General features: G+C 44.5%; 1 protein-coding gene across 1 annotated transcript in view; it reads right to left on the reverse strand.

Moving 5' to 3' along the window:
- LOC138638117 (probable cation-transporting ATPase 13A4) overlaps positions 1-22847 on the reverse strand; it is a 627752-nt gene extending 604905 nt beyond the window's left edge. The window contains exon 1 of the mRNA XM_069727139.1: positions 22765-22847. Within this exon, the coding sequence (XP_069583240.1) occupies positions 22765-22812 (48 nt within the window). The 5' untranslated portion in view covers positions 22813-22847. The remainder of the gene's footprint in view (positions 1-22764) is intronic.
- Between the last annotated feature and the right edge of the window lie 4566 nt (positions 22848-27413).

Below are 27413 nucleotides of genomic sequence, written 5' to 3' on the forward strand. Positions count from 1 at the left end.
TAAGATTTAGCAGCTCTGCCCCAGGGATATTAGACCACCCAAAAGGGGAGGGAAATGGTGATGTCAGCAGTTACTGCCCCAACAGTAAGAATGAAGAGCAGCATCACAGGGCAGCACCATTTTGTGTGTGACTGCCCTGTGACCTGCTATCACCAGCAGTTACTGCATCAGAGGCACAGCTTGTTTACAGAGGAGCAGAACACAGTGGACTCGGCAGCATTTTTTGTGAATAACATTCTTGCCATCCCCCTTCCTCCCACCTTAATCCCTGTCCTGTCAGCTGCCCTGCTCTCTCTCTCCAGGTGTCACCTCCCTCTCTGCAGGCTGTGAGTGCAGCTTACCTGAGATCACAGGGACTGTGTGTGAGGGGGGAAGCAGAGACACAACAGAAGAAGCACATAGGGCAGCATGTGAGGAGCAGAGGATGTGTGCCTGCTTGGAGTACAGAGTGGGGTACGCAAGTGGTGGTGCACGCTAGCATCCCATAAGCAAAGCGTCACAGAAGATAAGCGTCGTGATACCGCAGTTATTCCATGGCACAGAACTAACATCCATCTTCTCTCTTCACACAGGTATTAACTCGCTCTGCTTGCTGTCTCCTGCTTTGCAATCTAATGGTGCAACTTCCTACCTCTGATAGCTGTCCCATCTGCTGCAATAGACTCTAATGGTATTAACTCCCTCTGCTTGCTGTCTCCTGCTTTGCAATCAAATGGTGCAACTTCCTACCTCTGATAGCTGTCCCATCTGCTGCAATAGACTCTAATGGTATTAACTCCCTCCTCTGCTTGCTGTCTGTCATCTGCTGCTTTACCATCTAGAAACATAATTTAATGTGTTTGCTAATTCATTGGTATAATTCATTTGTTTCATTGCACTTAAAACTTACTGTCCACTTACTATCCATGACTGGGATCAGTGTAGATCTTATCTGGTGGATTATACTATACATAGGCCTTTTTGGAGGGCATTATACTATAGTGAGGATATCTGGGAGGCCATTATACAGTGTAGAGATTATTGTGAGGGGGCCATCATACAGCATGGAGATTACAGTGAGGGTGCCATCATACAGTGTGGAGATTACAGTTACGGGGCCATTATACAGTGTGAAGATTAGTGATGGTGCAATTATACAGTGTGGAGATTACAGTGAGGGGCCCATCATACAGTGTTGGAGCTAAAAAACAGTTTGGGGGATATCAAAAGGTCAGTATACTGTGTGATTGGTTCTATACAGTGAGGGGGCATTATACTGTGTATAAGAGAGCATAATAATGTGAATAGGGAAGATGTACAGGAGGGGAAACTCGGGACATTATTAAATGTAACGTGGGCACTTATTGTTATAGGGGAACTCAGGTTACTGTGACTATCAAAGGGGCACACTGAGGGCAATATTACTTTCTTGACACTGTGCTCGAGCTGTTTGCCAAGGAAGAATGGGCAAGAATTTCAGTCTCTCGATGTACAAAACTGATAGAGACATACCCCAAGCGACTTGCAGCTGTAATCGCAGCAAAAGGTGGCGCAACAAAGTATTAAGTTAAAGGGGCCGAATAATATTGCATGCCCCACTTTTAAATTTTTGGATTTCCGCAAAAATGTAAAATAAACTACACATTTCATTCAACTTCACAATTGTGTTCCACTTGTTGTTGATTCTGCACCAAAAATTTACATTTGGTATCTTTATGTTTGAAGCATGATATGTGGGAAAAGGTTTAAAATTTCCAGGGAGCCTAAAACTTTCGCAAGGCACAGTAGGAGACAAAATATGGGCACTGTGTTCTAGGGTACTTGCACCTGGCATTACTATATTTTAAAGGGTTGCTTTCGAATTTAGAGGGCACAGAACCACACAGCAGGTGCAGTAATAGGGACACATATGGCAGCAGCGGCTCAGTAATGAGGCATCGGCAGGATAAGGAGTATTGTGCAGGTTGGGGATAGATATAACGGTGCTGTACATATGATACATGAAATGTATCTTTGTTGTAATCTCTGCAGCCGAATCCTAGCTGGAAGAAGTTGTCATGTCGCTCTAGGCCAGATGGAAAAGACGGGGAAACGTGAATGATTCCATCAAAAAGCACATCAGCAGTAAGTCACCATCTATAACCATACTGTAATCACTTATATGTTCCATAGGACTGGTATCTACCACTGACCTTATGGTGGTAATATCAATGTTGGTCTTTATATAGAGATCATTTTCAGTAATAGTGCTGTCATCCACTATTAGGGTGCATCACCCAGTTGTAATCAAGGTTACCTGGTTAGGGGCCCACTCAGAAGTTTTGCCCCACTGAGTCAAAACCCTAGCTACGCCTCAGCTCACAGTGCTCGCATTTTGAGAATTCACAAGTCTGCAGTCTCTAAAAGGAACTGCAGATTAGTAGCCTAAGGCAGGACAATTTCTTTAATTATTAAGTTCCCCAGATGCACCATTTCAAATTCATAAATACAGATAATATATGGATTCCTATAAGCTAAGATAATTGCATCCACTGCAGCCATCTAGTCTGGAAAATAATACTGAATTCTGCTTTATAAATTTTTTTTTTTAGTGCATATGAACACTTGTAAATTACAACATGGGTTTCAAGCGCTTTTGCGGCGCCCCAGGGTCCTGGTCGTTGCAGTGGTATTGCTTTCCTCTCTGGAAAGTGATACTACGTTTGGAGGCAAAGAAGGATAACTGCATCCAGGTATCACAAACATGCATCACATTTCACACTCCAGGCAACCAGGGGGAGCTCTTGCTCCTATTTATTAGGTCACTTCCCACATTGGTAAAACTGGTCGCCTGTAGGGGAAGTTAGTCAATTGCTGTCTGAGCTCCGCTCAGTTAGTTGGTCCCTGGCAGGGGTGCGATCCTGTCAGAGAACGAAGGAGAAGGACACGGAGCTGTGCATGCCCTCAGAGCTGCAGCTCCCAGAAATAGACATAGAAGGCAGAACTGTATTGCAGCGAGCATGCAAGGAAGTTGTAGCAAAGGATAGGACACCAGGAGGGGACCAGCCCTATACTGGCTGCTTCCTTCTGAGGCGCAGAAGCCCAGTAGCGGGAACACCGAGGGAGTAACAACCTTTATGCCTTGCTCCAGAGACCGGCAGGACAGCTAATTTCACGTTACCGGTCCGCAATACACCCAGGAGGCACGGTAGCACCCCTTAGAGGCTGGGGCATGATAGAGTCCCTATAAACCACCTCAAGCCACCAGTCATACGTTTCTGTCCTATCATATATGGGGGACAGAGAGAGAGACATTACATCTGTGAGGACCTTATGTGAAGCCTTAGGCAGTAAGCAACTACAACACTGCAGCGCAAGGGAAGACTACTGATTTCCACCTGGACAAGGGGACTCTGGACTTGCCACCAAACCGGCCGGACTCTGCCTGCCCTGTGATCCGGTGCCCTGGACTGTGGATGCTGAGGTCTTCAGTAAAGGTAAAGAGACTGCAACCTTGTGTCCTTGTTCTTCTCTGCGCCTCTCACCATCCGCCATCTACACACCGGGAGGCCCTGGGGATATACTTCACCTGTGGGAAGGTATACAATCTAGCTGCCATAACATCACCCCAGCGGACCTCTTAAAGCAGCGTCGGTCACCCTGACCGAATACCACAAGTGGCATCACAAACATTCCCCTTAAAGATCTTTTCCCTTTACACAGACATCCCAGGGCCACGGACCAGGTCAGCCACCGTGACATCCCCCTGTGAACTGAAGGACCCGGTACCGAGTACCCTGCTGCCCTGATGGGGCGATCCATTTTTGGCATCATGAACAGGATCTACTAAAGCCTGAAAATTGGGTCATGTGCGCCCAAAGACTGTGCCAAAACTGTGCCTAACTGATTTGCGTTAAAAGACTGTGTGACTGATGAACTGTGATTTGCCGCCAAAAATTCCCGCCATAACTGCCGCCATTACCGCACCGCGAGGAGTGCTGGAGAAGAAGGGCGTGCCATCATGGGCGCGAACTGAGAAGCGCGAAAAATTATGGCCACCTAGTCCAAATACCTCTGTACCTTAAGGACATGTCCATCAGCAGCCGAGATCTGCCTCCTGATCCTAATTGGCGGGAGGAGACAAAGAAAAAGGAACTGTTCTCGGAGGAGAGAGCGGGAAAGAGACCAGGAAGGAGCAAGCCACAAGGAGGATGCCATGGCCAGTAGCACAGAACCAGAGCATGGGGTGGAAGTGGAGGACTCCCCCAGCCACCTGGAAAGACACCACGGCCAGGCATCACCCGTTGGTCCTGACTTCCTGCAGGCCGGAGTGGAGGAGCGTATAGACAGCTCCTGCAGATGCATTTGGGCACCAAGGCCACGTGTCAACCAGCGCCCGCGGAAGACCCACCTTCACTGCTTCCAGCACCGCTTCCTGCGAAACGCGCGTCGGGCAGGTGCGGGCTGCCACGGGGCTCTTTCTACGGTTAGTATCCCACTGCATTTCATCTCTCCTCTTGTCATCATGACACTTTGTCTCCTAAGGATTCATTCTTATTAGTGAGAGACATAGATATATATATAGGCATATTAGGGTATCTCACTAACATTATACTTTATTTGTATTTTTTGATATGATGATTAAAGTTGAGCATTCCGATACCGCAAGTATCGGGTATCGGCCGATACTTGCGGTATCGGAATTCCGATACCGAGATCCGATATTTTTGTGATATCGGGTATCGGTATCGAATCAATAGGGATGTGTAAAATAAAGAATTAAAATAAAAAATATTGATATGCTCACCTCTCCGGCGGCCCCTGGACTTCACGCTGCTAACGGGAGGCTTCTTTGTTTAAAAAGCGCGCCTTTCGGACCTGTGAATGACGTCCCGGCTTCTGATTGGCCGCGTGCCGGTCACATGGGTGGCACGCGACCAATCAGAAGCCGCGACGTCATTTGCAGGTCCTCAATTCCTAGAATTAGCAGTTTTGTGAATGAGAATGACGTCGCGGCTTCTGATTGGCCGCGTGCCGGTCACATGGGCGGCACGCGGCCAATCAGAAGCCGCGACGTCATTCTCATTCACAAAACTGCTAATTCTAGGAATTGAGGACCTGCGAATGACGTCGCGGCGTCTGATTGGTCGCGTGCCGGTCACATGGGTGGCACGCGACCAATCAGAAGCCGGGACGTCATTCACAGGTCCGAAAGGCGGGCTTTTTAAACAAAGAAACCTCCCGGTTAGCAGCGTGAAGTCCAGGGGCCGCCGGAGAGGTGAGCATATCAATATTTTTTATTTTAATTCTTTATTTTACACATCCCTATGGATCCCAGGGCCTGAAGGAGAGATTCCTCTCCTTCAGACCCTGGGAACCATGAGAATACCTTCCGATACTTGATGTCCCATTGACTTGTATTGGTATCGGATATCGGTATCGGCGATATCCGATATTTTTCGGGTATCGGCCGATACTATCCGATACCGATACTTTCAAGTATCGGACGGTATCGCTCAACACTAATGGTGATACCTCCTATTTTCTGGCTCCTAACTATATTGGGCATAATTATGCATACTATAGCTGTATAAGCTTTTTGGCACTTTATTGCACTATGACACTTTTGGTTTATGGGTCTTATTCTTAAAGGGAAGGTGCCACCAGTTTTCTTGTATTTTGTTTTTTTTTGTGAAATTAAGCTTAAAATAGTAATTAAAATGTATTAATGCAATGTTTGCACTGTTTGCAAACATTTCTATATAAAAAATGTTATATATTTTTCTACAAGTATACATATTTATCACTAGGGGGAGCATTTTCCGTTTTAGACCTCAAGCAGCTATAGTAAGATTTAGCAGCTCTGCCCCAGGGATATTAGACCACCCAAAAGGGGAGGGAAATGGTGATGTCAGCAGTTACTGCCCCAACAGTAAGAATGAAGAGCAGCATCACAGGGCAGCACCATTTTGTGTGTGACTGCCCTGTGACCTGCTATCACCAGCAGTTACTGCATCAGAGGCACAGCTTGTTTACAGAGGAGCAGAACACAGTGGACTCGGCAGCATTTTTTGTGAATAACATTCTTGCCATCCCCCTTCCTCCCACCTTAATCCCTGTCCTGTCAGCTGCCCTGCTCTCTCTCTCCAGGTGTCACCTCCCTCTCTGCAGGCTGTGAGTGCAGCTTACCTGAGATCACAGGGACTGTGTGTGAGGGGGGAAGCAGAGACACAGCAGAAGAAGCACATAGGGCAGCATGTGAGGAGCAGAGGATGTGTGCCTGCTTGGAGTACAGAGTGGGGTACGCAAGTGGGGGTGCACGCTAGCATCCCATAAGCAAAGCGTCACAGAAGATAAGCGTCGTGATACCGCAGTTATTCCATGGCACAGAACTAACATCCATCTTCTCTCTTCACACAGGTATTAACTCCCTCTGCTTGCTGTCTCCTGCTTTGCAATCTAATGGTGCAACTTCCTACCTCTGATAGCTGTCCCATCTGCTGCAATAGACTCTAATGGTATTAACTCCCTCCTCTGCTTGCTGTCTGTCATCTGCTGCTTTACCATCTAGAAACATAATTTAATGTGTTTGCTAATTCATTGGTATAATTCATTTGTTTCATTGCACTTAAAACTTACTGTCCACTTACTATCCATGACTGGGATCAGTGTAGATCTTATCTGGTGGAAGGTGTGAAAGTAGATTTTACCAGGCTGAGTGTCTTTGATCATCTTTTAAAAGAAAAAAAAAAAAGCCCCTGGTGTGCAAGCCAGCTGCCAAATTATCCTCAACTAGTTCCCACAATCCATCTCTTCTGGGCTATAAATTTAGAACCTTCCTTAGGGGTGCACGCAAGTGGGGGTGCACGCTAGCGTCCCATAAGCAAAGCGTCACAGAAGATAAGCGTCGTGATACCGCAGTTATTCCATGGCAGTTAGTCGGGGCAGGAGTCAGGTAACCCACACTCTGCTCTCCCTTCTATCCATGTGCTTTATTCCTATCCTCCTATGTTCCCTTGCAATCCACATTCACCGCCCAATCCCCCCTCCATCACGACTCATATACATCAGCTCCTCTCTCCTTCCCTCTCCCATGTACAGCTCCCATGCACTTCTCACCTTCCTGAAAAACCTCAGTCCATCTTACCCAAACAGACTGCATAAAAAAACTTCATACAATCCCAAAAGCTACTTGCTTTTTATCTTCCTACTCCTGCTGATATCAGGAGACATCTCCCCAAACCCCGGTCCACCATCCACCAACCTCAACCCCTACCCTACCTCACATCGAAACCTTAATAATCTTACTAATATTAATTGCACTCCTTCATCTCCTCCTTCTTTTAATTGTGCCCTTTGGAATCCACGGTCTGTATGTAACAAGCTTCCTTTCCTACACAATTACTTTCTCAAAAACTCTCTGAATCTGCTGGCCCTCACAGAAACCTGGATTCAGGATTCTGACACTGTCTCTCCTGCTGCCATTACCCATGGTGGCTTACAATTCTCCCATTCCCCGAGACCAACAAACAGACATGGTGGTGGAGTTGGCATACTCCTGTCCCCACAATGCACTTTCCAGGTCATCCCCTCAGTTCCATCACTCTCATTCCCTTCTTTTGAGGTCCACACAATCAGGCTCTTTCGTCCCCTCTCCCTCAGAGTAGCGGTCATATACCGGCCCCCAGGCTCACCCACCCGCTTCCTGCACCATTTCTCTGCCTGGCTGCCGCACTTCATGTCCTCAGAACTACCAACCCTTATCCTGGGAGACTTCAACATCCCCATTAACAGCCCCACTTCCACATCTGCATCCCAGCTTCTGTCACTAACCACTTCTCTCGGCCTCTCACAGCTCTCAACCTCTGAAACACAAAGACGGTAACACCCTGGACCTGGTTTTTGCCCGGCTCTGCTCAATCTCCTACCTAGATAACTCTCCGCTTCCCCTCTCTGACCACAACATTCTCTCCTTCACACTCACATATCCTCGCTCACCCCAGCACCCTCCTACACACCATTCAGTCAGAAATCTACAAGCCATTAACCCTCATACACTTTCAGACTCCCTACACTCATCATTGTCCCCAATCTCTTCTTTTTCCTGTCCTGATCTGGCTGTACATCACTTCAATGACACTCTTAGGAGCACCCTTGACCAAGTAGCTCCCCTCACCCTCAGAACCTCCAAACACAGAATAAAACAGCCCTGGCTTACATCGCAAACCCGATTTCTCCAGCGATGCTCTAGGTGTGCTGAACGCTTATGGAGGAAAACACGCACACCAGAAGACTTCATACACTTCAAATTTATGTTAAGGACCTATAACTTTGCCCTTCACTTCGCTAAACAGACCTACTTTACCACTCTGATCTCCTCACTATCCAACAACCCCAAGAAACTTTTTGACACCTTTCACCCCCTCCTCAGGCCAAAAGCACAAGCCCCTATCACAGATATTTGTGCTGGTGACCTGGCCTCCCACTTTATAGAGAAAATAGACAATATCCATCAGGAAATCCGCTCCCAACAACTAAGTTCAGTGACTCCCATCCCTCCCCTCATTGCCCCTGGCTCACTCTCCACATTCGATCCCATCACAGAAGAAGAAGTCTCCAAGCTCCTCTCCTCTTCTCGTCCGACTACATGCACTACCGACCCCATTCCCTCACATCTCCTCCAGTCTCTCACTCCAGTTGTCACAAGTCACCTAACTACAATCTTTAATCTCTCCCTCTCCTCTGGCATTTTCCCCTCCTCCTTCAAACACTCTATCATTACTCCATTACTAAAGAAACCCACCCTCGACCATCCTGCACAAACAACTACAGACCGGTCTCCAATCTCCCCTTCATCTCTAAACTCTTGGAGCGCCTGATATACTCCCGCCTTACCTGTTACCTCTCCACTCACTCCCTCCTAGACCCTTCACAGTCCGGTTTCCGCCCCCTACATTCAACAGAAACTGCACTCATCAAAGTGACCAATGACCTTCTGACAGCAAAACGTAATGGTGACCACTCTCTGATCATTCTTCTCGACCTTTCTGCAGCTTTTGACACTGTTGACCACCCTCTCCTTCTCTCTAGGCTCCAGTCACTAGGCATTAAGGACACTGCTCTCTCCTGGTTCTCCTCCTACCTTTCTGACCGCTCCTTCAGTGTTCTGTTCTCTGGCTCCACTTCATCTCCTCTTCCTCTCACTGTTGGGGTACCTCAGGGCTCAGTCCTTGGCCCCCTTCTGTTCTCTCTCTACATGGCCCCAATTGGACAGACCATCAGCAGATTTGGCTTTCAGTACCATCTTTATGCCGACGACACACAACTATATACGTCATCCCCTGACCTTACCCCCGCTGTACTACAGAACGCCACTGACTGTCTGTCCGCAGTCTCCAACATCATGTCCGCTCTCTATCTGAAACTCAACCTCTCCAAAACTGAACTTCTTCTGCTCCCACCATCTACTAACCTCCCTAAATCTGACATTTCCCCCTCCGTGGGTGGCACCATAATAACACCCTGGCAGCAGGCGTGCTGTCTGGGTGTTATGTTTGACTCCGATCTCTCCTTCACCTTCCATATACAATCTCTTACCAGCTCTTGCCGCTTACACCTAAAGAACATCTCTAGAATCCGCCCTTTTCTCACCATGGAGACAGCTAAAACCCTCACTGTCGCCCTGATCCACTCCCGCCTGGACTACTGTAACGCTCTATTAATTGGCCTCCCCCTCACTCGACTTTCCCCTCTCCAGTCCATCCTTAATCCAGCAGCCAGGGTCGTCCATCTGGCTAATCGTTACTCGGACGCGTCCGCTCTTCGCCAGTCGTTACACTGGCTACCCATTCATTACAGGATACAATTCAAAGTACTTGTTCTCACCCACAAAGCTCTCCACAGTGCGGCACCCCCTTACATCTCCTCCCTCATTTCTGTCTATCAGCCTAACAGACCACTGCGCTCTGCAAATGACTTTCGATTAACCTCTGCACTAATCCGTACCTCCCACTCCCGACTCCAAGACTTCTCCCGTGCTGCGCCAATCCTCTGGAATGCTCTACCCCAAGATATTAGGACCATCCATAATTTGCATAGTTTTAGGCGCTCGCTCAAAACACATTTGTTCAGAGCGGCCTATCACGTTCACTAATCAAAGTTATGTTATGTTTGTGTGTGTGTAGCCCATTCACTATCCCCATCTATTCCCCAACCCCTGAAGATGGCTGGACCATGATTGTAAATACATCATTGTAAATACACACCTGTACTTTGCATCTCCCCCACCTCATTGTAGATTGTAAGCTCTCACGAGCAGGGTCGTCTTATTTTGCTTTAATTATTGTATTGTTAACGTTATTACTTATGACTTTTGTGTTTGAAACTGTTAAACTGTAAAGCGCTGCGGAATATGTTGGCGCTATATAAATAAAGATTATTATTATTATTACAGAGGAGTAGTGAGGGCTTCTTCTGTCCTGCGATAGAGAGCACAGGGCTATAATAAAATGGCAGCTAGTCACACCTACAGCAGTGAGTTGTGCAGCCCACAGAGGCGTGCCCAGCTCACTGCTAATGCTGTTGCAATGTTACAGATAGGGTCAGCGCCGGTCTATTATCTCCTATGTCCATGGGGTGCCGTAATCTGACACTGATAGTGCCCTGCTACTGCTGCAAAACCAAGATGTCAGCCCACAGTGCCTTCTTTAACCCCTTAGCGACCGCCAATACGCCTTTTAACGGCGGCCGCTAAGGGTACTTAAACCACAGCGCCGTTAATTAACGGCGCTGTGGAAAAAGTGAATAGCGCCCCCGAGAGTCAGATTTTCTCCGGGGTCTCGGCTGCCGGGGGTAGCCGAGACCCCAGAGAACATGATTCGGGGGGTTTTTTACCCACCCCGCATTTGCGATCGCTGGTAATTAACAGTTTACCGGCGTTCGCAAAAAAAAACCGTGATCTCTTTTTAATTTCTCTGTCCTCCGATGTGATCGCACATCGGAGGACAGAGAAAAGGGGTCCCAGGTAGCCCCCCAATACTCACCTATCTCCCCCGGTGCTCCTCGTGGCTCCCGGTGGGCGCCGCCCTCTTCAAAATGGCGGGCGCATGCGCAGTGCGCCCGCCGGCCGGCACCGGGGGAATCATTGGGGTCTCGGCTGCCGGGGGTAGCCGAGACCCCAAAGAACATGATCGGGGTCGGTTTTACCGACCCCTGTTTTGTGATCGCCGGTAATTAACTGTTTACCGGCGACCGCAAAAAAAAAAAAAGTAAAGTGTAATTCTCTGTCCTCTGATGTGATCGCACATCAGAGGACAGAGAAATAGGGGGATTCGGGGACCCTAGCATACTCACCTGTGTCCCTGGGTCCTCCTGCTGCTCCTCCTGGCTGCCGGGGAAAAGAATATGGCGGGCGCATGCGCAGTGCGCCCACCATCTCTCCATCTGCTGGCCGGCAGGAGAACAGCAGTTGGGGCTAAAATTAGGGTTAGGGTTAGGGGTAGGGTTAGGGGTAGGGTTAGGGTTAGGGCTAGGGGTAGGAGTAGGGTTAGAGTTAGGGTTAGGGCTAGGGGTAGGGTTAGGGGTAGGGCTAGGGGTAGGGTTAGGGGTAGGGTTAGGGTTAGGGGTAGGGCTAGGGGTAGGGTTAGGGGTAGGGGTAGGGGTAGGGTTAGGGTTAGGGGTAGGGTTAGGGGTAGGGCTAGGGTTAGGGTTATGGCTAGGGTTAGGGGTAGGGTTAGGGTTAGGGCTAGGGTTAGGGGTAGGTCTAGGGGTAGGGTTAGGGCTAGGGTTAGGGCTAGGGCTAGGGGTAGGGTTAGGGGTAGGGTTAGGGTTAGGGGTAGGGTTAGGGTTAGGGGTAGGGTTCGGGCTAGGGCTAAATTTAGGATTAGGGTTGGGGCTAAATTTAGGGTTAGGCTTCTTTCACACTTACGTCGGTACGGGGCCGTCGCAATGCGTCGGCCCGACATACCGACGCACGTTGTGAAAATTGTGCACAACGTCGGTAGCGGATGTAGTTTTTCAACGCATCCACTGCCCAATCTATGTCCTGGGGAGGAGGGGGCGGAGTTACGGCCACACATGCGCGGTCAGAAATGGCGGATGCGACGTACAAAAAAACGTTTCATTGGACTTTTTTTGTGCCGACGGTCCGCCAAAACACAACTGATCCAGTGCACGACAGACGCAACGTGTGGCCATCTGTCACGATCCGTCGGCAATACAAGTCTATGGGCAAAAAACACATCCTGCGGGCACATTTGCAGGATCCGTTTCTTGTCCAAAACTACGGATTGCGACGGATGCCAAACGACGCAAGTGTGAAAGTAGCCTTAGGGCTAGGGTTAGGGTTGGGGCTAAAGTTAGGGCTAAGGTTGGGGCTAAAATTAGGGTTAGAGTTGGGTTTAGGGTTAGGGTTTGGATTAGGGTTGGTATTAGGGTTAGGGTTGGCATTAGGGTTACGCTTGGGATTAGGGTTAGGTTTGGGATTAGGGTTAAGGTTAGAGTTGTGATTAGGGGTGTATTGGGATTAGGGTTAGGTTCGAGGTTAGGGTTTCGATTAGGATTAGGGGTGTGTTGGATTTAGGGTTTTGATTAGGGTTATGGTTAGGGTTGACATTAGGGTTGTTTTGGGGTAAGGGTTGTGATTATCGTTAGGGTTAGTGATTAGGGTTATGGATCAGGTTGGGATTAGGGTTAGTGGTGTGTTGGAGTTGGGTTGGAGCTAGAATTGGGGGTTTCCACTGTTTAGTTACATCAGGGGGTCTCCAAACACGACAGCCAATTTTGCGCTCAAAAAGTCAAATGGTGCTCCCTCCCTTCTGAGCTCTGCCGTGCACCCAAACAGTGGGTTACCCCCACATATGGGGAATCAGCGTACTCGGGATAAATTGGACAACAACTTCTGGGGTCCAATTTCTCTTGTTACCCTTGTGAAAATAAAAACTTGGGGGCTACAAAATCTTTTTGTGGAAATTTTTTTTTTTTTTTTATGACTCTGCATTATAAACTTCTGTGAAGCACTTGGGCATTCAAAGTTCTCACCATACATCTATAAAAGTTCCTTGGGGCGTTTAGTTTCCAAAACGGGGTCACTTGTGGGGGGTTACTACTGTTTAGGTACATCAGGGGCTCTGCAAACGCAACATAACGCCCACAGACCATTCTATCAAAGTCTGCATTCCAAAACGGTGCTCCTTCCCTTCCGAGCTCTGCCGTGCGCCCAAACAGTGGTTTACCCCCACATATACTGCATCAGTGTACTCGGGATAAATTGGACAACAACTATTGCAGTCCAATTTCTCCTGTTACCTTTGTGAAAATAAAAACTTGGGGGCTACAATATCTTTTTTGTGAAAAAAATTTTTGTTTTATTTTCACGACTCTGCATTCTAAACTTCTGTGAAGCACTTGGGCATTCAAAGTTCTCACCACACATCTAGATAAGTTCCTTGGGGGGTCTAGTTTCCAAAATGGGGTCACTTGTGGAGGGTTTCTACTGGTTAGGTTCATCAGGGGCTCTGCAAACGCAACATAATGCTCGCAGACCATTCTATCAAAGTCTGCATTCCAAAATGGCGCTCCTTCCTTCCGAGCTCTGCCGTGCGCCTAAACAGTGGTTTACCCCCACATATGGGGTACCAGCATACTCAAGACAAATTGGACAACAACTTTTGGTCTCCAATTTTTCTTGTTACCCTTGTGAAAATAAAAACTTGGGGGCTAAAAAATCTTTTTTGTGGAAAAAAAAAATATTTTATATTTTCACGACTCTGCATTATAAAGTTCTGTGAAGCACTTGGGCATTCAAAGTTCTCACCACACATCTAGATAAGTTCCATGGGGGTCTAGTTTCCAAAATGGGGTCACTTGTGGGGGATTTCTACTGTTTAGGCACATCAGGGGCTCTCCAAACGCGACATGGCGTCCGATCTCAATTCCAGCCAATTCTGCATTGAAAAAGTCAAACGGCGCTCCTTCACTTCTAAGTTCTGCAGTGCGTCCAAAAAGTGGTTTACCCCCACATATGGGGTATTGGCATATTCAGGATAAATTGCATAACAAAATTTATGGTTACATTTCTGTTTTTACACATGTGAAAATAAAAAAAATGGTTCTGAATTAAGATGTTTGCAAAAAAAAGTTAAATGTTCATTTTTTCCTTCCACATTGTTTCAGTTCCTGTGAAGCACATAAAGGGTTAATAAACTTCTTGAATGTGGTTTTGAGAACCATGAGGGGTGTAGTTTTTAGAATGGTGTCACACTTCGTTATTTTCTATCATATAGACCCCTCAAAATGACTTCAAATGTGATGTGGTCCCTAAAAAAAATGGTGTTGTAAAAATGAGAAATTGCTGGTCAACTTTTAACCCTTATAACTCCCTAACAAAAAAAATTTTGTTTCCAAAATTGTGCTGATGTAAAGTAGACATGTGGGAAACGTTATCTATTAACTATTTTTCGTGACATATCTCTCTGATTTAAGGGCATAAAAATACAAAGTTTGAAAATTGCAAAATTTTAAAAATTTTCGCCATATTTCCGTTTTTTTCATAAATAATCGCAAGTAATATCGAAGAAATGTTACCACTAACATGAAGTACAATATGTCACGAAAAAACAATCTCAGAATCAGTGGGATCCGTTGAAGCGTTCCAGAGTTATAACCTCATAAAGTGACAGTGGTCAGAATTGCAAAAATTGGCTCGGTCATTAAGTACCAAATTGGCTCTGTCACTAAGGGGTTAAACTCATATAACACATGAAATCTGTTTCACATGAATTTCAAACTTGCTTATAGCAGCATATTATGCTACATTACAGTTATTTATTAATGACCTACAAACGCGGTACCTTCCCTTTAAGATATTTTTTATATATATATTATGATGATAATATTGACCCATATAAACCCATCTCTCACTGCAATATTTGCACATTAGCTCTATAGAGTAATAATTTAATTTTGAGCCACGCTGCCCTTTAGTTACATAAAATCTCGTGTCTACTCTATGTATATATATGAACTTTACATGAACTATACATATTTTTTCAGTATTGACAATTATGATAGATTTTAATATGGACCATTATGAACTATATATATTGTGATTAGTCCCTGTGTCATCTTGTTCTTTTATCCATCTGTTTCCGTTTTCCCTTGTATTAAGGATTATGTTATGTTTTTATGATTAAATAAAATTACGTTTATTATATTTGCTGGAGTCGTGCATTATATTGTAGGTATATATTTTTGGTGAATGTATGTCATTTATCTTTATTGGTTGTAAGATTGCTCTCACAGAGTGTATTGGGGGACACTCGCTTGGCACGGGATTAACGTACACGGGCACGGTTTTTTCAAACAAAACAGTCACTTTGGTTTATTAAAGATTCATAAACCGTATCAGGAACAGTCCATTACACATTCCATCAGGATATCACATTAAGTCTGCGGCAACTAAACATGCTGGTCCTCCTCTGACCAGTTGCCATGGGTTACCACACAGTTCATATAACATATGAAGCAATTAGCACCAACAGACTATGGTACCTTCTGGGAGCTCCTGCTCCACCTGCTGACTCCTTGTCATTCCTCACTCTTCCGGGAAAGCTGCCAAACGGGGATCACCAACTTGCCTGGTCGGCACACATTAGTCAGTCCAGACCCACCGAAGGACTGTAGCTTCCCCACATGAACCGCACATGTGACCTGTCCAGGTGCTATTCAGGACCTCGTCCAACACCCCAGGCCACCCGCAAGTCCAAAGCCCCACTGTGTGCTCTTCAGAACTCCTACTCCCAGGAATCCAACACACCAGGCTCACCAGGTCCAAAGCCCCACCATGTGCTATTCAGAACTCCTACTCCCAGGAAATTCAACACAGGTGGTTCAGTGTGCTATTCAGGGATCCGGTCCTACTCCCAGGGCCTCCCAACACACAGGCTCTCCAGGACCTTCCACTGGAACCACACAGGATCATGTGACCCACACCCTGGTCACATTATATACCTTGAACAACTCCCCTGGGTGGGAGTGTGGGTGTGTGGCTAGTTTGTCCCGCCCATCTCACATAACTAGCCCTGCCAAACCTCCCATAACTATTTTTACAACACTATACTTGTAGGACTACAGGTCCCAGAACATCATATCGCTTCAGGCTGGCAGCGCAGAGTCCCCTCCTCTGTGACACATATATCGGCCATTCACCACAATGCCGGACTTTGTCACATAATCACATCCATGCATGCAATTGCCATGCATTCTCACGGCCTCAACACACCTCTGTGCGCCTACTGGGGAGACTATGCAGTGCCCCCTACCTGTTACAGGGGTCACTGCATCACATGGTATATATGTGTATGCTACTGATGAGGTGGCATATGGTCTCCTAAGGGATCTCCTCCAAGTCCTGGACTAAAGCATCAACCAACTCCTGGACAGTCTGTGGTGTAAGTTGACGTTGTAGGATGAAGCGAGACATGATGTCTCATATGTGCTCTATCGGATTCAGGTCTGTGGAATGGGCGGGCTAGTTCATAGCTTCAATGCCTTCATCTTGCAGGAACTGCTGACACACTCTAGCCACATTAGGTCTGGCATTGACCGGCATTAGGAGGAAGCCAAGGCCAACCGCACCAGCATATGATCTCACAAGGGGTCTGAGGATCTCATCTCGGTACCTAATGGAAGTCAGGCTACCTCTTGCGAGCACATTGAGGGCTGTGTGGCCCTCCAAAGAAATGCCACCTCACACCATTACTGACCCACTGCCAAACTGGTCATGCTGAAGGATGTTGCAGGCAACAGATTGCTCTCCACAGCATCTCCAGACTCTGTCACGTCTGTCACATGTGCTCAGTGTGAACCTGCTTTCATCTGTGAAGAGCACAGAGTGCCAGTTGCTAATTTGCCAATCCTGGTGTTCTGTGGCAAATGCCAAGCATCCTGCATAGTGTTGGGCTGTGAGCACAACCCCCATCTGAGGATGTTGGGCACTCAGACCATCCTCATGGAGTCGGTTTCTAACCATTTGTGCAGACACATGTACATTTGTGGCCTGCTGGAGGTCATTTTGCAGGGCTTTGGCAGTGCTCCTCCTTTTCCTCCTTGCACAAAAGAGGAGATAGTTGTCCTGCTGCTGGGTTATTGCCCTCCTATAGCCCCCTCCACATTTCCTGGTGTACTGGCCTGTCTCCTGGTAGCGCCTCCAGCCTCTGGACACTATGGTGACAGACACAGCAAACCTTCTTGCCACAGCTCGCATTGATGTGCCATGCTGGATGAGCTGTACTACCTGAGCCACTTGTGTGGGTTGTAGAGTCTGTCTTTTGCTACCACGAGTGTGAAAGCACAACCAACATTCAAAAGTGACCAGAACATCAGCCAGAAAGCATTGGTACTGAGATGTGGTCTGTGGTCCCCACATGCAGAACCACTCCTTTATTGAGGGTGTCTTAATAATGGCCAATCATTTCCATCTGTTGATAATTCCATTTTATAACAGCATGTGAAATTGATTGTCAATCAGTGTTGCTTCCTAAGTGGACAGTTTGATATCACAGTAGTTTGATATACTTTGAGTTAGATACTGTTGTTTAAGTGTTCCCTTTATTATTTTGAGCACTGTGTATATATATACATATATATATATATATATATATATATATATATATATATATATATATATATATATATACAGTTAGGGCCAGAAATATTTGGACAGTGACACAAGTTTTGTTATTTTAGCTGTTTACAAAAACATGTTCAGAAATACAATTATATATATAATATGGGCTGAAAGTGCACACTCCCAGCTGCAATATGATAGTTTTCACATCCAAATCGGAGAAAGGGTTTAGGAATCATAGCTCTGTAATGCATAGCGTCCTCTTTTTCAAGGGACCAAAAGTAATTGGACAATGGACTCTAAGGGCTGCAATTAACTCTGAAGGCGTCTCCCTCGTTAACCTGTAATCAATGAAGTAGTTAAAAGGTCAGGGGTGGATTCCAGGTGTGTGGTTTTGCATTTGGAAGCTGTTGCTGTGAGCAGACAACATGCGGTCAAAGGAACTCTCAATTGAGGTGAAGCAGAACATCCTGAGGCTGAAAAAAAAGAAAAAATCCATCAGAGAGATAGCAGACATGCTTGGAGTAGCAAAATCAACAGTTGGGTACATTCTGAGAAAAAAGGAATTGACTGGTGAGCTTGGGAACTCAAAAAGGCCTGGGCGTCCACGGATGACAACAGTGGTGGATGATCGCCGCATACTTAATTTGGTGAAGAAGAACCCGTTCACAACATCAACTGAAGTCCAGAACACTCTCAGTGAAGTAGGTGTATCTGTCTCTAAGTCAACAGTAAAAAGAAGGCTCCATGACAGTAAATACAAAGGGTTCACATCTAGATGCAAACCATTCATCAATACCAAAAATAGACAGGCCAGAGTTAAATTTGCAGAAAAACACCTCAAGAAGCCAGCTCAGTTCTGGAAAAGTATTCTATGGACAGATGAGACAAAGATCAACCTGTACCAGAATGATGGGAAGAAAAAAGTTTGGAGAAGAAAGGGAACGGCACATGATCCAAGGCACACCACATCCTCTGTAAAACATGGTGGAGGCAACGTGATGGCATGGGCATGCATGGCTTTCAATGGCACTGGGTCACTTGTGTTTATTGATGACATAAGAGCAGACAAGAGTAGCCGGATGAATTCTGAAGTGTACCGGGATATACTTTCAGCCCAGATTCAGCCAAATGCTGCAAAGTTGATTGGACGGCGCTTCATAGTACAGATGGACAATGACCCCAAGCATACAGCCAAAGCTACCCAGGAGTTCATGAGTGCCAAAAAGTGGAACATTCTGCAATGGCCAAGTCAATCTCCAGATCTAAACACAATTGAGCATGCATTTCACTTGCTCAAATCCAGACTTAAGACGGAAAGACGCACAAACAAGCAAGACCTGAAGGCTGCGGCTGTAAAGGCCTGGCAAAGCATTAAGAAGGAGGAAACCCAGCTTTTGGTGATGTCCATGGGTTCCAGACTTAAGGCAGTGATTGCCTCCAAAGGATTTGCAACAAAATATTGAAAATAAAAATATTTTGTTTGGGTTATGTTTATTTGTCCAATTACTTTTGACCTCCTAAAATGTGGAGTGTTTGTAAAGAAATGTGTACAATTCCTACATTTTCTATCAGATATTTTTGTTCAACCCTTCAAATTAAACGTTACAATCTGCACTTGAATTCTGTTGTAGAGGTTTCATTTCAAATCCAATGTGGTGCCATGCAGAGCCCAACTCGCGAAAATTGTGTCACTGTCCAAATATTTCTGGCCCTAACTGTATATATATATATATATATATATATATATATATATATATATATATATATATATCTGCTTCTCACAAAATTAGAATATCTTCAAAAAGTTAATGTATTTCAGTTCTTCAATACAAAAAGTGAATCTCATATGTTCTATAGAGTCATTACAAACAGAGTGATCTATTTTAAGTGTTTATTTCTGTCAATGACGATGATTAAGGCTTACAGCCAATGAAAACCCAAAAGTCATTATCTCAGTAAATTAGTATACTTTATAACACCAGATTGAATACTGATTTTAAAATCAGATATGTTGGCCTACTGAAATTTATGTTCTGTAAATGCACTCAATACTTGATTGGGGCTCCTTTTGCATCAATGCGGCATGGCATGGAGGCAATCAGCCTGTGACTAGTGATGGGCGAAACCCGCGATTTTCGGGATCGGCGGGTTCGCCCAAGTTTTTCTATAAAGATCGGAGCCAGAGATGATGCAAACTTGAGTCAGAACCCAGAACTTGGACTTTACAGATATGGGATTGGGTGAGGTTGACTGTCAAAGAAAACATAAAATTAATATTAAAGGGACTCTGTCACCTGAATTTGGCGGGACTGGTTTTGGGTCACATGGGCGGAGTTTTCGGGTGTTTGATTCACCCTTTCCTTACCCGCTGGCTGCATGCTGACTGCAATATTGGATTGAAGTTCATTCTCTGTCCTCCATAGTACACGCCTGCGCAAGGCAAGATTGCCTTGTGCAGGCGTGTACTATGGAGGACAGAGAATGAACTTCAATCCAATATTGCAGCCAGCATGCAGCCAGCGGGTAAGGAAAGGGTGAATCAAACACCCGAAAACTCCGCCCATATTACCCAAAACCAGTCCCGCCAAATTCAGGTGACAGGTTCCCTTTAAACATTAAAATTATACTTACCTATCCAACGACGCGTTCTCCCGTCCTGTTGTCTCCCGGTCACATCCGTGTGACGTCACCGCATGAACACTGCTGGAAAAAGCCAAAGACTGCCAAGTGCAGTGAATACCACCAGAAGGTAATGAGCAGCCCCGAAAGCAGATGTTGCTGGAGTCAGCGGGACGGGAGGACGCTTCGCTGTACAGGTAAGTGTAATATTTATAATGTTTATGATTAATTTTATGCTTTCTTTTACAGTCGCCCTGGACCTGAACTGGACCCTAACTGTAGCACGGGTTTCACATGGAAACCCGTGTTCGGGATCATGTCACGAACTTTACAGTTGGGGTTAGCCCATCCCTGCCCAGGTTGCTTTGATAGCATATTTCAGCTAGTCTGCATTGTTGAGTCTGGTGTCTCTCATCTTAATCTTGACAACACCCCATAGTTTCAATATGGGGTTAAGGTCAGGCAAGTTTGCTGGCCAATCACGTACAGTAATACTGTTGTTTTTAAACCTGGTATTGGTACTTTGGCAGTGTGGACAGGTTACAAGACCTGCTGGAGAATTAAATTTACATCTACAAAATGCTTGTCAGCAGAGGGAAGCATGAAGTGCTCTACAATTTACTTTGGTCTTGATAAAACACAGTGGACCTACACCAGCAGATGACATGGCTCTCCAAACCATCACTGATTGTGGAAGCTTCACACTAAACCTCAAGCAGCTTGGATTGTGTGCCTCTCCCCTCTTCCTCCAGACTCTGGGACCTTGATTTCCTAATGAAATGAAAACTGTACTTTCTTCTGAAAACAACACCTTGGACCACTTCACAACAGTCAAGTTCTTTTTCTCCTTGGCCCAGGTAAGACGCTTCTGACGTTTGTCTATTGGTCATGAGTGGCTTGACACAAGGAATGCGACACTTGTAGCTCATGTCCTGGATATGTCTCTTTGTGTTGGTTCTTAAAGCTAAGACTCCAACAGGAGTCCACTTGTGTATCTCCCCAAAATTTTTGAATGGCATTTTCTTTTCAACTCCTTTGAAATGATTAAAAGTTATTTTTTTTTCATGCAAGTTACTTTTGGGCTATTCCTAGCACTTGTTTTGCCATCCAGCTTGTCCTATTGCAAGAGTATTTTAAAGACCACAGCAGTGTTTTTTATGCTTTCCCTCCTTAAATAAGATTTGGTTCAGGTGATCACCTAATCAGAAGCACATTAAAGGGAACCTGTCACCTGAATTTGGCGGGACTGGTTTTGGGTCATATAGGCGGAGTTTTTGGGTGTTTGATTCACCCTTTCCTTACCTGCTGGCTGCATGCTGGCTGCAATATTGGATTGAAGTTCATTCTCTGTCCTCCATAGTACACGCCTGCGCAAAGCAATCTTGCCTTGCGCAGGCGTGTACTACGGAGGACAGAGAATGAACTTCAATCCAATATTGCAGCCAGCATGCAGCCAGCAGGTAAGGAAAGGGTGAATCTAACACCCGAAAACTCCGCCCATATGACCCAAAACCAGTCCTGCCAAATTCAGGTGACAGAGTCCCTTTAAGTAGAATGAGGTGTACTCCGGTTGGAATTTAGCGGACACTGGAATGGAATGGCTGTTAGACATGTAGAGATAGTGATTTTTAGAAAACTGTGCAGCAGTGGTCTCTTAATTTTTGCCAGATATTATATATATACATATATATATATATATATATATATATATATATATATATATATATATATATATAAAAAGAAAAAAGAAAAGCAGCACAAAAAATAAAGAAAAATGTGGACTTTATTGCCTGAATGGCGTGGCGACGTTTCGGATACAAGATCCTTTTTCAAGACTCAGGCTTGAAAAAGGATCTTATATCCGAAACGTCGCCACGCCATTCAGGCAATAAAGTCCACATTTTTCTTTATTTTTTGTGCTGCTTTTCTTTTTTCTTCATATCGCTTGAAGTCATTCGACTGACTGGGAAAGCTTTGCACTTTATCAGGTATTCTGTAGATGCTGTTCCAATTTTTGCATATATATATATATATATATATATATATATATATATATGTGTGTGTATATATATATATGTGTGTGTATATATATATATATATATATATATATATATATATATATATATATATGTGTATATATATATATATATATATATATATATATATATATAATCTCACTCTACCTCCACTACGGTGCTGTCACTTTATATTCAGAGTTGCAATTTCAAATAGAATAATCACTGTATAAATTATATAGTAGTGCAAATAGATGTGCAGCAAATCAGGTAAAGCAGAAATGACAAATGCTACACATGGGCTAGATATTTATTAGTGCCGTATCCATCAACATACATTGCAGCCAGCTATTAATATAAACCAAAATAAATAAGGATCACTACCTTAAGAACAATAATCAAACAAGCTGTTAACTCTTTTCATGCACTATTACACATATCACACAGTATATGCAGTATATAATGCCTGATTATATACTGATTACATTCATTTGCAGATGACAGACCTTTATCAGTTCTTATATTTGCCCCATCAGCACTCACCATTTCATTCTCCTCTCCCTCATTAAGCACTGCATGATTTGCTGCCATTCCTTTGTGTACCAGTAGGACTCTGATCTGATCTGGAAACTTTTCACTGCAAAACTTTTGTCTCCTGAAAGTACAGCCTCCAGATTTGCCTACAGACTCTTATTGGATCTTTTTATATTGGGCACAAACATTTCTTTCAAATGATTTATTAGGATTTTATGTTACAGTAAAAATGTATTTCTGTTTAACCCCTTCATGACCCAGCCTATTTTCACCTTAATGACCTGGCCGTTTTTTGCAATTCTGACCAGTGTCCCTTTAGGGTATGTGTCCACGTGCAGGAAACGCTGCGTGTCTGGCGCTGCATAGAGCCGCAGCGTCAGACACGCAGCGTCCAGATGTTACAGCATAGTGGAGGGGATTTAATGAAATCCCGTCTCCACTATGCGTGGTAACACGCACGCGGCGGCCCTGCGACTCCGGACATGCTGCGCGTTTTTTCAGATCGCAGCATGTCCGTATATCTTGCGGCGACGCTGCGTCGCCGCAAGATATAGCACAGGGCCCTATGGTGGGGAGCGATGATGCCGGATGTGTGCTGTGAACACATCCGGCATCATCGCGTCCCAGAAAGGGGGCGGGGCTACCGCAGAGCGGCTAAGCCGCTCCGGCGATACCGCCGGCCATCCTGACCGTGGAAACATACCCTTATGAGGTAATAACTCAGGAACGCTTTAATAAATCCTAGCGGTTCTGAGATTGTTTTTTCGTGACATATTGGGCTTCATGTTAGTCGTACATTTAAGTCCATAATTTTTGTGTTTATTTGTGAAAAAAATTGAAATTTGGGTAAAATTTTGAAAATTTCGCAATTTTCAAATTTTGAATTTTTATTCTATTAAATGAGAGAGTTATGTGATACAAAATAGTTAATAAATAACCTTACCCACATATCTACTTTACATCAGCACAATATTGGAAACAAATTTTTTTTTCCTATATATCTACTTTACATCAGCACAATATTGGAAACAATTTTTTTTTTGCTAGGAAGTTATAAGGGATAAAATTTGACCAGCGATTTCTCATTTTTACAGCAAAATTTACAAAATCATTTTTTAGGGACCAGCTCACATTTGAAGTCAGTTTGATGGGTCTATATGGCTGAAAATACCCAAAAGTGACACCATTCTAAAAACTGCACACCTCAAGGTACTCACAACCACATTTAAGAAGTTTATTAACCCTTCAGGTGCTTCACAGCAGCAGAAGCAACATGGAAGGAAAAAATGAACATTTAACTTTTTAGTCCCAAAAATGATTTTTAGGAACAATTTTTTTATTTTCCCAAGGGTAAAAAGAGAAACTGGTCCCCAAAGGTTATTGTACAATTTGTCCTGAGTACACCGATACCCCATATGTGGGGGAGGGCCACTGTTTGGTCGCACAACAGGGCTCGGAAGGGAAGGAGCGCGATTTGACTTTTTCATTGAAAAATTGGCTCCAATCTTTAGCGGACATCATGTCGCGTTTCAAGAGACCCTGTGTGCCTAAACATTGGAGCTCCCCCACAAGTGACCCCATTTTGGAAACTAGACCCCAAGGAACTTATCTAGATGCATAGTAAGTACTTTGAACCCCCAGGTACTTCACAAATTGATTCATAAAAATGAAAAAATACTTTTTTTCACAAAAAATTTCTTTTAGCCTCAGTTTGTTCATTTCCACATGGGCAACAGGATAAAATGGATCATAAAATGTGTTGGGCAATTTCTCCTGAGTACACTGATACCTCATATGTGGTCACAAACCACTGTTAGTGCACACAGCAAGGCTCGGAAGGGAAGGAGCGCCATTTGACTTTTGAATGAAAAATTAGCTCCAATCGTTAGCGGACATCATGTCATGTTTGGAGAGCCCCTGTGTGCCTAAACATTGGAGCTCCCCCACATGTGACCCCATTTTGGAAACTAGACCTCCCATGGAACTAATCTAGATGTGCGGTGACCACTTTAAACCCCCAAGTGCTTCACAGAAGTTTATAACGCAGAGCCGTGAAAATAAAAAATCATTTTTTTTCCTCAAATATGATTTTTAGTAAGCAATTTTTTTATTTTCACCAGGGTAACAGGAGAAATTGGACCCCAATAGTTGTTTCCCAGTTTGTCCCGAGTATGCTGGTACCCCATATGTGGGAGTAAACCACTGTTTGGGCGCACGTCGGGGCTCAGAAGGGAAGTAGTGACGTTTTGAAATGCAGACTTTGATGGAATGGTCTGCGGGCATCACGTTGCATTTGAAGAGCCCCTAAACAGTAAAAAACCCCCACAAGTGACCCCATTTTGGAAAATAGACCCCCTAAAGAACTTATCTAGATATGTGGTGAGCACTTTGAACCCCAAGTGCTTCACAGAATTTTACAACGCAGAGCCGTGAAAATAAAAAATAATTTTTCTTTCCTCAAAAATGATGTTTTAGCAAGCAGTTTTTTATTTTCACAAGGATAGCAGGAAAAATTGGACCCCAATAGTTGTTGCCCAGTTTGTACCGAGTATGCTGGTACCCCATATGTGGGGTTAAACCACTGTTTGGGTGCATGTTGGGGCTCGGAAGGGATGGAGCACCATTTGAGTTTTTGAACGCAAGATTGGCTGGAATTAATGGTGGCGTCATGTTGCGTTTGGAGACCCCTGATGTGCCTAAACAGTGGAAACCCTTCAATTCTAACTCCAACCACTAACCCCAACACACCGCTAACCTAATCCCAACTCTAGCCATATCCCTAATCACATCCCTAACCCCAACACACCCCTAACCCTAATCCCAACCCTAACCCTAATCCTAACCCTAACCACAACCCTAACCCCAACACACCCCTAACCATAACCCTAACCACAAGCCTAATCTTTCTTTCTTTCAATGTTCTTTTTATTAAGAAATTTAAGTTTAACAAACAGCTTTGTAACAGAGATAAGAAATAATATGGTCCTAACAGCATATAAAGAAGTACAAAGAGCTAGAATAAAAACTAGGCTTCAAAATTATGAATATCAATAATAAGAGCGTGACAACTTTTCCTCTCTGAGCAGAGGAATAATATTAAACATTTATCAAACCAATAGAGAAAAAAGAGAAAGTGTAAAAAAATTAGAAAAAGAGAGAGTGAAGGAGGGAGGGGTAGGAGGGGAGGTTAGGGGGGGAGTTTTTTTACACCCTGGAGTGAGTACACTAATTTAATTATTATGTTGTCGAGTAAAAGGTGGGTTGTGATCTGAATCGAGTTCAAGGTTCCCAGATACTTTGGAATTTTGTGGTAGAATGGTTAACTCTCGTAGCTTGTTCCTCTATGCGGCATAATTGATCAACCTTGAGGAAAATTTGTCTAGCTGTGGGTATAGTTTTAGTGTTTCAATTTGAAGGGAGTAAGGATGTCCCTGCCGCCATAATGATTTGTGACAATTTGGAAGCATTCTCGTCCCTTGGCCATAGCGGTATATTTAAAAAGATATTTTCCGGTTTCAAAGTGACATTATTTTCCAGTAATTTTTGGATGGTGGAGGCAATCACCCTCCAAAAGGGAGTTAGGGATGGGCAGGACCACCATATGTGTATGAAGTTACCACCGTCGGCATCACACCTCCAACAATTCGAGTTCGTTGAATGATACCATTTCTGGATAAGGTTGGGGGTTAAATACCATCTGGAAATAATTTTAAAGGAATTTTCTTGGATGCGTACACAGGTAGAAGGGCCATGTGTATTTCTATATATGTTGTTGATCTGAGAATCCGAGAAGGTAGTACCTAAATCCTTTTCCCATCTAGACAGATACGCTCGTTTCAGGGATGTGCCTATTTTGAGCAAAGAATGATATATTGTCGAAAGGCATTTAGTGGGTGTTTTTAAACTGGCACATAATATTTCATAAGGGGTTAATGGTCTACTGAGATCAGCTAATTGTCCATATTGGCGGATGAGATGGGTGAGTTTACCGTATTGCAAGAAAGTTAGGCCGGAAAGTCCAGGGATTTTGAGCAAATCTTGTAGGGGGAGGAGGGCTACATCTTTGATTAGCTGTTCCAGTGTGATATTAGTCGCACAGATGGGAAGTGAATCCAGAACATGAGTGACTTTAGTCAGTGGTGAGAGAGGTGGTGCCAGGGTGAGGCAAACTTTTCTCCATATTTTAAATGTAGTTAAAGTGTGAATGTTTTTTAGTTTAGGTGGGATCAAATCATTGGCATGACCAAGCAACAAAGAGTGCAGAGGTATAGGGGAAATTGCTTCTTCAATGTTTATCCATTGTTTATCTTCGGATTTTCTGATCCAATGAATCGTTCTTGATATATGTGCCGCCTGGTAGTATTTTAAAATGTCTGGAGCGCCCATCCCTCCCATATTTTTGAGGAGAGAAAGTGTTTTGGAGTTAATGCGTGATTTACCTTTTTGCCAAATGTAATGGAATAAAAGAGAGTGTACTTTAGCTAGAAAAGAGCATGGCAGATGAATTGGGAGCATATTAAAAATGTAGATACATTTTGGGAGGATTAAGCTTTTTAAAATATTTTTCCTTCCTATCCAAGATAGGTATGTGTCTTTCCAAGTTCGGAGAAGTGAGGCAGTGCTTCCTAATAGTTGGTTATAATTTAGTGAGAAGAGAT

The sequence above is a fragment of the Ranitomeya imitator genome, chromosome 5 (assembly GCF_032444005.1).
Source record: "Ranitomeya imitator isolate aRanImi1 chromosome 5, aRanImi1.pri, whole genome shotgun sequence".
NCBI classification, from domain to species: domain Eukaryota; kingdom Metazoa; phylum Chordata; class Amphibia; order Anura; family Dendrobatidae; genus Ranitomeya; species Ranitomeya imitator.